Raw genomic sequence first — 12,277 nt, forward strand, 5'->3', positions numbered from 1 at the left:
GATTTTAGAAAGACATAGATCAGATGTAACAGGCTGTTCCTTGATTTCTAAGATTTTACTCTTTCCTGCACTTTGCAATCATCTAATTTATCTACTGTGCCTTCAAGTAATTTGGGTTTTATTCATCACAGTTCAACCTTAATTCTGCAACACTTTTTACAGTCATTACTTGGTTTTTGGCATAGATCAGTTATGACACAGGACATTCCTTTTCCTTGAGGAAGGCCTTGAAATCATATTTATGAAAATATAATACTGTTTAGGATGCTGGGCTTGTTATGCATATTTTTACACTAAGATTCACACACAAGAGTTCAAGAATAAGAATCCACCTGGTGCTTTTCTTGGGATGAGAAGGTAAACTGTACAAAAAGGGGTGACATAATTTTGTCTACCAATTTTGCCACATTATTCTTTAAAATTCTCACAAAAGAACCATTCTTCAACTGATTTTGCAGTGAGTGTAAAACACCTTTCCCTCTCTTTCAGCTTTACCCAGTACTTTGGGCATTCTGCACCTTGGTGCTTATTTCTGTATCACACACTGGAGGCTGAGGCATCTCAGGACACAGGGAAATTGTGCTTTTCTTTCTTCTTTTTCCAGATGTCTTAGCTGTGCAGCCTGGAAAAAGCATTTTTCATTTGCATTGTTCTCTCTTCTCACTCACAAAGTGCACACTTTCATATTTAGCAGAGAGATTTGTTTCCTAAACCTCATTAAGCAGGGAATATTATACTAATCCCATTCAGCAACTTATAATTTTATCAGAACTGTCCTTTAGAAAGAGCTTTCAGAAATTGCTCTGCAACTCATCTGGAAAATGTGCACAGATAGAAGGATTTATTTTCCAAACAGAGAGTCTTAATCTGTCATTAAAAAAAAAATAAATCCAAACCACAAAAACAATACAGGACAATAGTTGGTGTTGCTAAAATTAATATAATGTCTGTTTTCTAGGCTATAAAAAAAAAAACCAACAAAACAGCATCTTACAGGAAATGACCTTTACATTAAATCTCTCTTTGGGGGCATGCATTGCCCTTACTGCTGCTGTCAGTATTTAATGTACCTGACTAATTGGGAAAGGGGACACTGGAGTCAGCAGTGTGTGGGTGTCACACTGACAAACACACATGGGTACATTTTTTCTGCTCACCCGGCACACAAAATCTCACCATTTCTTTGGTGGCTGGATTTTTATAGCACAGACTGCCAGGGTACCCAGGGGACGTGGAAGTGACGGAAGCACATCATCCTGAGGTCTCAGCCCACACTCTCTGTGCTTTATTTTTCTCAGTACAAAATAAAATAGCACAAGATTTAATAAACTGCTTCAGATTTTATTATTTTGCATGGGTCTGACTTTGACGAAGATGTTAAAGTACCAACCCACTAATTAATGATGACAAAACAGTAACAAATAACAGCGGATCCAGCTTGAGCAAACAGCAGCAGGAAGAATGCTGAGGTCGTAAGAATTAAAAGATAATTAAAGATGCATTGGGCTACGCCTTAGTCATGGACTAAAAATGTCATTAAAAAAAATCATCAGACTATCTATAAATAACTCCATGATTATTTCTCAGGGAAATTGTCGGGTGTTTCAACACTGCTCAATTATTTTCCTTCTTCAGCAGAACAAAGACTGAAATATTTACTAGATTATTTAAATGTTATTTTATAGACCACTGTCTATAGAAAAAGCTATGCTTTCAGCATATACAGCTCAGGGAATAGCAAGAAAATTTTAATCTGATGAAAAATGAACTACTTTCCAAACAACAAAACAATGAGCAAAAAAGTGCACAAGGCCAGGTTCTAAAATGAAGTAAAATTCTGATCAAAACTGGGGATAACCACTGCTTTTATCCTTACACCACCAAACCCAGAATGGTGGTATAAAAATGGTACCCAGAATGGTAGCACAGGGTATTTGATTCTGCCATCGAAACATGACTTGATTCTTTGTATTACAGCACTAAAATAAATTACTTTGGGCTGTAGCCTCCCCTTGAAAGCGAAGGCATACACAGTTCACCCGCACTGCCTCCTGCCTACCCAGCACAGGCACATCCCCCAGCCGGGCCCTGCGCTCCGCAGGCTGGGCCGCGCCCTTCACTCCAAGGGGAGACACGGCACGGCCAAACACCGGGCAGCGTTCATGCCCCATTCCCCGGGCTGGGAATGAGCCCGCCGGGGCGGATGGAGGGGAAACACCCCTGCCTTGGGAGCAGCCCTGCTGGGGCAGCCTCCTGAGGGGGACAGGGCGGCAGTGCCCGGCCCTGGAGAGACCCCTGGAGAGATCCCTGGAGCGCTTTGTTGGAGGGACCTCAGAGCCCATCCTGGTGCACCCCCCGCCATGGGCAGGGACACCTTCCACCGTCCCGGGGCTCCAAACGCCGCCCGACCTGGCTCTGGACACTTGCAGGGGTGGGGCAGCCACAGCTGCTCTGGGCACCCTGTGCCAGGGCCCCACCACCCTCCTCACAGCGCGGAATTTCCCCGCAAACCCCGATCCCGGTGTGAGTCCATCCCCCTGTCCTATCCCGATACTGGCCCCAGACCCCTCTGTAACGCAGCCCGGGCCGCTCTGCGGGGGAACGGACGGCACCGGCTGAGGGGCAGCCCCGGCGGTGGGGCAGCCAAGGTGCCGATACCCCTTCCCGCTCCCACTTCTGATCCCGCTCCCGATCCGCATTCCCGCTCCTGATCCCGATCCCGACCCCGACCTCCCATCCCGACCCCCTTTCCCCTCAGGCGGGCGGGGCGGGGCGGCGCATGCGCGGTGGCGGCGGCGGGCTGTCCCTCACGGCCGGCGGGAAGCGCGGCCGGGCCATGTCCGAGGCGTATTTCCCCGTGGGCCCCGGGCTGGGCACGGAGGAGAATTTCCTCTCGCTGGACGATATCCTGATGTCGCAGGAGAAGCTGCCGGGGCGCGCCGAGAGCTCGCTGCCGCGCCTGGCCGTGTTGCTGGGGCAGGGCGCCGGCAGCGCCGAGTCCATCCCGGAGGTAACGGGGGAGGGGACGCGGACAGGGACATGGGACAGGGACACGGGACTGTCGCTCTCAGGAGGGGACGGGACGCGGGGGTTCTGCCCCAGGGCCACCCTCTCGCCCCCACCCCTGTCGCGCCCCCCAGGCACGGCCGCCCTCTCTTCGTGTTCCTGCAATGATGCTCTCCGCTACTTTCTCTAAAGTTATTTTTGCTTTTATTATATGTGCTTTGCTTGTTTGGATTTTCCTTCTTTTCCTCCTCTTGCTGTTTCACAACCTGACAGTTATTAAACTGAAAAGTCCACTTCCTGAGTCGTGCGATGATAACGCCTCTAAAGTGTGTCTGGTTTATGTTACAGTCACAAAAGACTGTTCTGAAAACAAAATTGACTTTTTGTAATGCTGGATCTCCATTAATAAAGTTCCCTCTGTGTCTTTGGGGCTGCTTCAGGTGTACTTTCACTTTCACGGCAAGGATAACTTTTGTCTTCTCTCATTCCTCCAGGGATCCAAGCTGGAAATCCCTCTGTGGCTTGCTAAAGGGCTGCATGACAGCAAGAGGAGAATCATCTCTGTGGAACTGCCAAAGATTTACAAGGAAGCCTGGAGGACGGTGTTCAGTGCTGATGCCAATGTGGTTGATCTGCATAAAATGGGGCCCTACTACTATGGATTTGGCTCACAGCTCCTGAATTTTGAGAATCCAGAGAATCCTGAGATAGCTCAGACTATCCTGCAGGCAAGTATCTGAATCAGAGCTTGAAATTTAGATCTGCATTTTTCTGTCTTCCTTTTGTTCCCAGCTGCTTAGCAGTGTTCAGGAAAAACATCCTGGTTTAGTCCAAATGACTTCTGGATTGAATATGGATGACCCTCTTGGCAGCTGCACAGGCTGGTGCTGGAAGCCTCCACTGTGCATCCAGGAGTGTAATTTTAGCTCGGTGTTTCCACACTGTAAATACGGTATTTCATTGAATCCTGTAAAACAGGACTAGAACTGATGTAAGATTCTTTAACTATACCTGTCTTTAAATCTTTCTAAAGCAGAGACCTCACACTGCTCTGGGCAATCTCTTTCAGTGCCTCGCCAGCCTCACCTCAGGAGGTTTGCTCCAGTGTCTGAACCAAAGCTCCTTCACAGCAATACAAGCTCTGTTCTGTTTGTCTCATAAAAAGTAAATGCTGAGGACAGGTTATTCTCTTCCTTCCTGCAGCAGTCCCAGTTCATTTGATATTTCTCTATGGGTCATGCTTCCTAACCTCTGATTGCCCTCATTGTGCACTGCTGGTGCCCCTCCAGTGGAGCTGCATCCACTGTGCTGTCCCTGAACAGCAGTGCAGTCTCATGCTCAGGACTTGAGCTGATGAAAACAAAAGGATTTCTTTGTGAGTTTTGTGTGGCTGTGATGCTCTTGGCTCATCTTGGTGCAGCATCTGGTTTATCACGATGCAGGCACATGGATCTGTGTTTGGTTTGCAGTCCACAGTGAGATGGTACAAGTTGCATCTGCAAACAAATAATTTCCTGACTTTGCACTATTTCTGCCTTAATGTAAAACCTACTGTTAGTCTTGGGTGAATGACATCCTGTTGTTTTCACACCATCTTTCTAATCAGTCAGGATTGTTATAAATCAAGAGTTCTGCTCCCCCACATGCCTATAGTCATCCTTTCTCCTGCATGTTGCTTGCTGATTTAATAAGCATAACTTCTATTCCTTTGTAAGCTCATTAATTCACATCTCAGACAGCAGTTGGTCCCACAGGGACCCCAGTGGAACTCCAGTCAGTGTGTTCTTCCATCCTGACAGGAGCTGTGGATGATGGCTGTCTCTCCTGACCATCTTTGGGTGGTCTGGCTAAATCTTCCAAGAATGCCCCATGACAGACACCCCTCTGCTGCTCTTCCTGCCTGTGCAAGGCCTGGCATCCTGCCCTAGCAGGAAACCAGCCTGGGCTCTGGGAGTTTGTTCTTGGCAAGTCCATGATGGCTGTGATTCTTTTATTGTCTTGCAGAAGTTTCTGTATTGCTTCTTTGTTCCAGTATGCTTCCAGGAATTGATGCTGATGAATTTATAATTCCCTGGCTCTTCCCTTCTCCCTCTCCATCTCCCCTTTCTCTTTTGAAAGATAGATGTCATCTTTGTCTGTTACCAGACTTCAGTCTTCTTGGGCTTTTAAACATAACCACTAACAGCTCTGAGATCTCTTCAGCCAGGTCTCTAAGTGGACTGGGATGAGTTTTATTGCATTTTTTTTCCTTTCTCTGTGCTTTACATTAAGGCTGATGCAGAGAGGCTTTTAAGTGCTGCTGCTTTCTTGGAGTTGTCCACTGAATATGTGCTTTGTGCACTGAGGAGGTGCCCACTCCTTTCCTTGTCTTTTCTCTTTCTGCTAATGGATGTCTTAGGAAAAAAAAAGCCACAGTAGAACTCATTATTTATTGACAAAAAAATCAAAGCATGCTAGGTTTGATTCCTCTTTTTAAAAACAAACAGGAGGGGAGTTGTACTGACTTAAAAACCTGCTCCAAAATGTTCTGGAACTATGAATGGGAAGTGTAACTGTTTGCTGACAAAGTCAAAATGACAGTTACTAATTTATAATATATTTATCCTATAAGCTCTGGTGATTCTAAAATCAGCTTCTGAAATAACAAAACATAGTTTTCAAGGAGTTCTGACCCTTTTTTTTTTCCAGTTCCCAAAAGCAAAGATAGAGAGGAAAATAAAATACCTTAAATACATCTTGTTGCTTAGCGTTTCAAAGTTACACTGTTTATAAGTTGTATATTGTTTGTTTTTTTTTTTTTACTTTTTTCATGGTTAAGTGTTTTTTCTAGTGTACTAAATGCTTCACAGTAGCAGTTTGACTGAACTTCCAGGACACTGACAGCTTGCAGCTTGTACATTCCTGCAGCAGCTGCTGTGGCATGAGATTCATTCCTCCTGCTCTAAAGCAATGATCGCTTGAGAGGTGAGACAGAATAGATAATTGTGTTGTATCCTGTGGTCTCCTCAAGCCTGTTGTGAGGAAGCAGCCAAAATCCAATTCTGTGTTTGCTTCCTGTCAGGTATCAGGCATTTGGTGTCCCAGCTCAGGCATGAAGTGGTTCTGTCTTTGTAGCCAAACAAGTGCTGTTCTGTTTGCAGACCCTTGGCTTGTTGTGAACAGGAGCCTAAACCTTTGGCTTTTCACTTTTGAAAGCTGAGGCCTCCCTGTTTGAGCTGGGGGGGCTCTGTGTTGCCGGTCAGTGACTCCGTCTGTTCTCCGCAGACGTTCGTTGCCCGTTTCCGCCGCATCATGGACTCCTCTCAGAACGCCTACAACGAGGACACATCCGCGCTGGTGGCTCGGCTGGACCAGCTGGAACGGGCTCTCTTTCAAGTGGGACAGAAAGGCCTGAATGACTTCCAGAGCTGGGAAAAGGGACAGGCTTCTCAAATCACAGCTTCCAGCCTGGTGCAGAACTACGGGAAAAGAAAGCTCACAGAAGTGGATGGTTAAAAGCCTGAAGAACGTGAAGTTACAGTGAGGGACACAGATTTACAGCCTGTCCTAGAAGAGAAAGATTAATCAATTTAGGGGAGGACAGGCTCCTTGTCCATTAATGGGAATTCTTCTCTGTAACAGCTTTGGATAAGACTATTATGAATAGTCTTATAATATGAAAATTTTAAAGGCAGAGGGCAAGAGTATAAAAACTAGACCACATCACTGAACAGCCTTACAGCTTACTCCTAGCACTCCTGAGGAGTTGCAGCTAAGGTGTTTGCTAGGTGGCTGAAAGGCTGTGACAGGATTTTCTAAAAGGATAATAAATACTAAGTATTGCTCCAAACTGATATTTACAATACCAGATGTGGAAAGAAGTGTAATTAATATACTTCATCTTGTCCTTCCCAACCTCCTGGAAACAGCTGTTGATTCTATGAACAGCTGTTTCCAGGTTCCCTGTTCTTTAGAGAGTCCCAGTGATGTGGAAAAAAATGTGATACAGCATTCATTTTTTTTCATTTCTTATACACTGAGGTGGAACAGGTGCTCTTTGTGAGGCAGGAATGTTTTTCTTTGTTGACTCCTGTACACAGTGCCAGTGCCCTGGAGAGAAATACCTCAAACCCACACAAGTGACTGCACAGGTCTGGTGCTGCTTTGTCCTCTCCCGTTCTGGCCCTTGTGACCTTGGTGCTGTTTAGTAAAGAGTGTTCTTGTTTGATGCCTGTGGCCTTTGTGCTGGATGTGTCTCTGTGATGGGTGTTCTACAGAGGAGGAAACAAGGCAGCAAAGAATAAAGTCTGGACCAGATCAAAAGCAGAAACTTTAATGGAAACTCTTTTGTTTCTCCAAGAGAAATTCTTCTGATTTCTAAATTTGGTTAGTAGAAGGGACAGTGGTTCAGTAGAAGTAGTAGTTGCCTTCCTTCTGATCCATCCAAATGAATCTAGGAAAATGATCCTAGTAAATGTCATCCTTGCCAGTAGGAGTGACTGGATTTGGGATTTGCTAAACAGCACAGTGGTTATCATCCCATGTGGATGCCCTTAAACCTAGATCATCTCAAGTCCCATTGGACTGGAGAAAGAAGACATGGTTATCTCTGTAGGACTTAGTTCCTGCAGTCATCAGGGTGGTTGTCCTTTGGGAGCAGTGTTAGACATCTCACAGGTGCTTCTGTGCCTCTGTAGAAGGAGGACCTTGAGAACCTGAGCAGAGGAGCTGGATCCTGATCCTGCTGAGCACTTCCACTTGTGTGGGAATCCCTGGGAGGTGACAGCAAGATCCAAGTCTCAGAGGAGCTATTACTGGACTTGCAGATGCACCTGGATATTGGATGCTTCAAACAAGACCTCGAGCACAAAGGGCCATTCCCTGGCCAGAGATGTTCAGGCTCAGCCTGTGGAGGTGGTGACAGGGGACAGTGTTGTGCCTTCAGAATTATCTTGGTGCCTCCCCCTCAGCTGCACAGAGCCAGCTGTCCTGCCACAGGAGACCAGCTGGAAGCTTGCCTGACAAAGTATTTTAAGTATGTGCAGAATGAAATGCTGCTGCACTTAACGACTTAATGGCACATAATGGCTTATGCATTTGTCAGTTGTCCATTTCTGCATTTTTATCCTGAATAAATGTTTTGTAAGGGAATGCTCGTAATGTGAAAAGTCTGTTAATTGTGCCACAGCAGAAAATCAAATGGAAAGTCCAGGTCTCTACAAAAGTGTGGCCATGATAGATAATCCTCTGCTCTTACAGATTATGTGGTCAGGAGCTAACTCATGCAGTTGTGCCAGTGTAGAAATAGTTCCTGTCTGACTTAGCTCAGGTGGGGACTAGTAGCTTGACAGGTTGTGGCAGACACCCTGCCAGCCAATCAATGAACTATTGCTTTAATGAATTGCATTTTTGGGAACATGAGATGGGTAGAGATGACTCTGTGTTACCTAAGCTTGGTTGTAGTGGTGGTGGGAGGTGGGAATTGGCTGTCTCTATCCAGATCCTGCTGCTCCAGGCACTGTGGCAAACACTTCATGTACTGTGACAGAGCTGTGATCAGTGCTGCAAGGGGCGCAAGTTGAAGTCCATCTGTGACAAGAAGCATCATTCAACTGGAAATACTGTTTTACTGAGATGTTGGCTTTGGGATGTAGCTGGTTTATAACCAAAATAATGAATTCCATCAATTTCTGGACTGGTTTTGGTGACTATCCAAGCTAATTTTCTTGCATTTGTAAGAGCATTTTTCTTCTCTACTGCTGGATGCAAAGTCCAAGCAGAAGGTTGCTCACTTGCCAACATTTTGTGCAACAGCCTTCAGAATAGGGAGAAAAAAAAAAATCTCTGAAGTAGTCTTCAATGTCACTGGCTTTTTGTAAGAAGGCAATGCCACTTCTTGTAACCGTGAGTTTAAGACCCTTAAAAACTCTGACTCTGTAATTTTAAATTACAGTATCTGGTTAGTAAATCTTGGTTAGTTTTTTTCTGTCCAGAAGTACAAGAGTGCTCTTTACTTTTTGTGAACACAGCAGTCCTTTTCCATGGCACTGCAGCAAACTTTAAGTTAGAGGAGTTTGAACTTGTGTGTTTTCAGAATGGTACAATAAATCTTCATTACAGAACTACCTGGGAAAGGTCTGAAAAGGACTTTTAAGTTTTATTTGTCCCCGTGTCCTTCAGCTTTTAAACTGAAGGACTGCTGATGTTTATGACAAAGCAATCTATAGGCACATTTTACAGTATTGCCACAAATATTTTCATTGCAATCAAGTGAAAAAATAGGCAACATTTGAGCAGCAACCAGGAGGACCAGCAACAAGAAGTGTTCTGGGAGGTGACATACTGTAACACCACGTATTATTTTTATGAGAGACACAGTGGCACCTGGCTGAATTAGGAGCACAAGCTATTCTGATCTTCAACCAGTGATTTTCTACCAGTTTTTGGGTAACCAGCTGCAACAAAAGCTTTGTTCACAATTTTAATTGAAATCTGGGTTTGGTAGCTTGTGCTACCTTGTCCTAGATTAGAGCATACTCGAAGACTGGATGTCATGGTTGGCAAAGAAAATGAAGGATTACTGACTGCTGCAGAAGGAGGAAAATGGTGAGAAAACTGTAGAACATAAAACCCTTCTGCCAGGGAGAAATTTGCCATCCTGTGGGTCCTGAGCATGGTGGTGAAAAAGAACCCAGAGGGGGCTTGAGACCAGGAATAAAAACAAGAAGGAAGAGGAGACAGTGAACTTCCATCTCCCCTGGGCACACTGAGTTTGATGGGCTTTGTCTCCCAGTGGAAATTGCTCTGGGGAGCCACTTCCCTGAGGACTGGCCAGGCTTGCTGGGAGCCCCCAGAGCCGACTCCTTGCTCTGCCCTGGGGAGCAGGACAGCACCAGGAGCGCTGTTGCTGTTGCCAGAACACTCCTCAGCTGATGTGGAAAATTACAAGGGGCACAGCCCCAAAAAGCCAAGGCATTTGTTCTGATTTTCCAAACACTTCATTAATGTCATTGACAATACCAGCAGGTTCCTCAGATTAGTGTGCTTCTATTTTTGAAGAGTTATTCCTCGTGGCAGGCTGCCAAGCAGTGCCAGTGGCCTCAGTATCCTTTCTATCTGGATTGGCAGGACACACTGGTCCATTGCCTTTCCTCAGCCTTTGTGAGGATTTACAGCTGCAGCTCTTTGCAGTGCTCCCCCACACCTTGGGGGAAATGCACCTTCTTTGGGATTCCCAGCTGGACCTGTGCAAGGCAGAAATCTCCTCTCTTGCTGGAAAAAAAGCCACTTTTCTGCTGCTGGGTGGAGGCAAGGCACAGGCAGCAGCTGGGCTGGGCAGGGTTTTGGGGTGTGAGGAGCACAGAGGGACACAGAATAAGGAATCACCAGTTTGCCTGCAGGTGAGGTTGAGAAACTGCAAACCTAAAGACAGTCCCAGAGTTACCCTTGGATTTCTGTGTCTAGAAATGGGCAGTGGTAAGGAGATTTCTCCTGAGGGTCATGATGATGCTGCTCCATTTCAGTTGTGATGCTGTGATACAAAAAAAAAAAAAAAAAAAGGTGGCAGAAATCAAATGGAGGTTGAAAACTGGACTTTCAGCTTGTGTGGCTTGTGTAGGACAGGGTTTGTCTCTAGTTGTCCTGTTGGTCCCTCGAGGGCCCTGGGTTCTCCTCAGGGAGAGCAGAGGAGGATTGTGAGAAACCCTTACAAACCCTTGCTGAACATAAAAGACAATTTTCTCCCTGACTTCAGATCAAGAAGCTGCCAAATGGTTAGGATATACTGTGGCTTTTTTTTTTTTTTTCTTTTTTTCTCAGGCATTAGAGCAATGTGGAGTGAGGAGGTGGCTGTGGGACTTGGCAGCGATGCACATGGTAGGAAGCAGGGAAGCAGATGCAGTAATCAAAGTGCAATCAAAGCATCCCTCACATGTGCTTGTTTCTCTTGCTGTGGGATCATCCTGGGCTGGGTGGGTGTATCTTTGAAGACAGGCTCCCATCACAGCAAGGATTTAATTCATCTTAATTCATTAAGATGAATTTCTTGCCTTCGTGTCACAAATACAGGACTTGCAGGGTTTTGGCTCTTTAGTTGGCATCCTGCAGCCCCTTTCCTAAGTGCTTTTTGTGTCCATGGGTGGCTGAATGGCTGTTTCTCTGCTGAGGTGAGGGAACAAGACATGCACAGGCCCTGGGCAGCTCCAGCAAATCAACTGTGGGAGTCACATTTTTTGCAAAGGCTTCCAGAGAAAAGTCCTCCCTCTCCTCAGCTGTGCTGGTGGAGATCCAAGGAGTGCTGATGGAATGGAGCCAAGCCTCCTGGGCAGGGCTGTACTCTGCTCTACTGCCCCTATACATTTGGGGTTACTCCAAGTTTGCACCAAATCAGCAGGGTTTATTGCAGTAGTGGTGGGTTTACTAATCTCTGCCCGGAGGCTGAGCTGTTATTTTTCCTTTCAGTTTGGGCTCTCAGGTGCACAAATGCAGCTCTGGCTTCCTGGCTGAGTCTGTCCCTGCTGATGCAGGCAGAATGGGGTGAACAGATCACGGCCTCCCTGGGTGGCCCGGCTCTGTTCACCCAGCACTACTCTGGATTCACACAGCGTCCTCCAAGTGAGCCCTCCCCGGGCGTGCAGCGACATTTGGCTGAGTGGTCCCACCCTCATCTCTGGAGTTCCGCTGTGTCCTGGCTGCACCCAGCACCCTGGGGCTTCAGCTGAGTCAACAGGGCAGGAAAAGGGCTTGAGGAAAAGAAATTCACTGCAAATCAGACCTTGGGAACAGCATTTGGTTTATGGCAGAGACCGATTTAATCTCCTTAGCGATCGCCTCAATTGTAGAATCAGCAGGATGCTAATTAATTGAGAGGCACTCACTGACAGCTATTGAGATCCCTTCTGGCTTTAAGTGGAAGCCTTTTGGGTTTGGCATTTGTGCTGGCTGCTCTCCTAGCAAGAAGGTCTGCCCTGGGGCTAAAGCCCAGTGTGGGGTGTCTGACACCAGTCACCCCGTGGCTGCCTGTCCCTCTCTGCTGGCCGTGCCTGGGGCTGGGGTGTCCACACCCTCCTGAGATAATCCCACGGCTGTCAGGAAGCACTGCCCTGGCCTCCCACTCCTGGCTCTTGGTCCAGGGAGCCAGCAGAGAGGGGTGGCTGCAATCCATGAAACACCTGCCTCCCTCTGGCCCTTCCAGCCTGGAGCCAGCCCCTCACCTCCACCCTGAAAGACCACAAGCCGATTAAGCTCAGCATGTTAATTGGCTGTGACAGCTCATTTTGTTATCTTGCACTTA

At 46.6% G+C, this 12,277-nt stretch overlaps 1 protein-coding gene across 1 annotated transcript; it reads left to right on the forward strand.

Annotated features, from left to right (window-relative positions):
* The first annotated feature begins 2,817 nt into the window (after nucleotides 1-2,817).
* On the forward strand, nucleotides 2,818-6,701 carry GINS3 (GINS complex subunit 3). Its single transcript, XM_083870388.1, has 3 exons — nucleotides 2,818-3,010; nucleotides 3,501-3,734; nucleotides 6,271-6,701. Exons 1-3 carry the CDS (start codon nucleotides 2,837-2,839, stop codon nucleotides 6,499-6,501), a joined length of 639 nt encoding a protein of 212 aa, XP_083726514.1. The 5' UTR covers nucleotides 2,818-2,836; the 3' UTR covers nucleotides 6,502-6,701.
* Nucleotides 6,702-12,277: the final 5,576 nt, after the last annotated feature.

This window comes from Zosterops lateralis (assembly GCF_965231275.1).
Source record: "Zosterops lateralis genome assembly, chromosome: 12".
In the NCBI taxonomy this organism is placed as follows: Eukaryota; Metazoa; Chordata; class Aves; order Passeriformes; family Zosteropidae; genus Zosterops; species Zosterops lateralis.

Bases quoted from the DNA above. Each gene is read 5' to 3' on its own strand.
- GINS3 (XM_083870388.1), top strand. From the start codon at position 2,837: ATGTCCGAGGCGTATTTCCCCGTGGGCCCCGGGCTGGGCACGGAGGAG. The intron at 3,011-3,500 runs GTAACGGGGGAG...TCATTCCTCCAG, and splicing joins GCGCCGAGTCCATCCCGGAG to GGATCCAAGCTGGAAATCCC. The intron at 3,735-6,270 runs GCAAGTATCTGA...TGTTCTCCGCAG, and splicing joins TAGCTCAGACTATCCTGCAG to ACGTTCGTTGCCCGTTTCCG.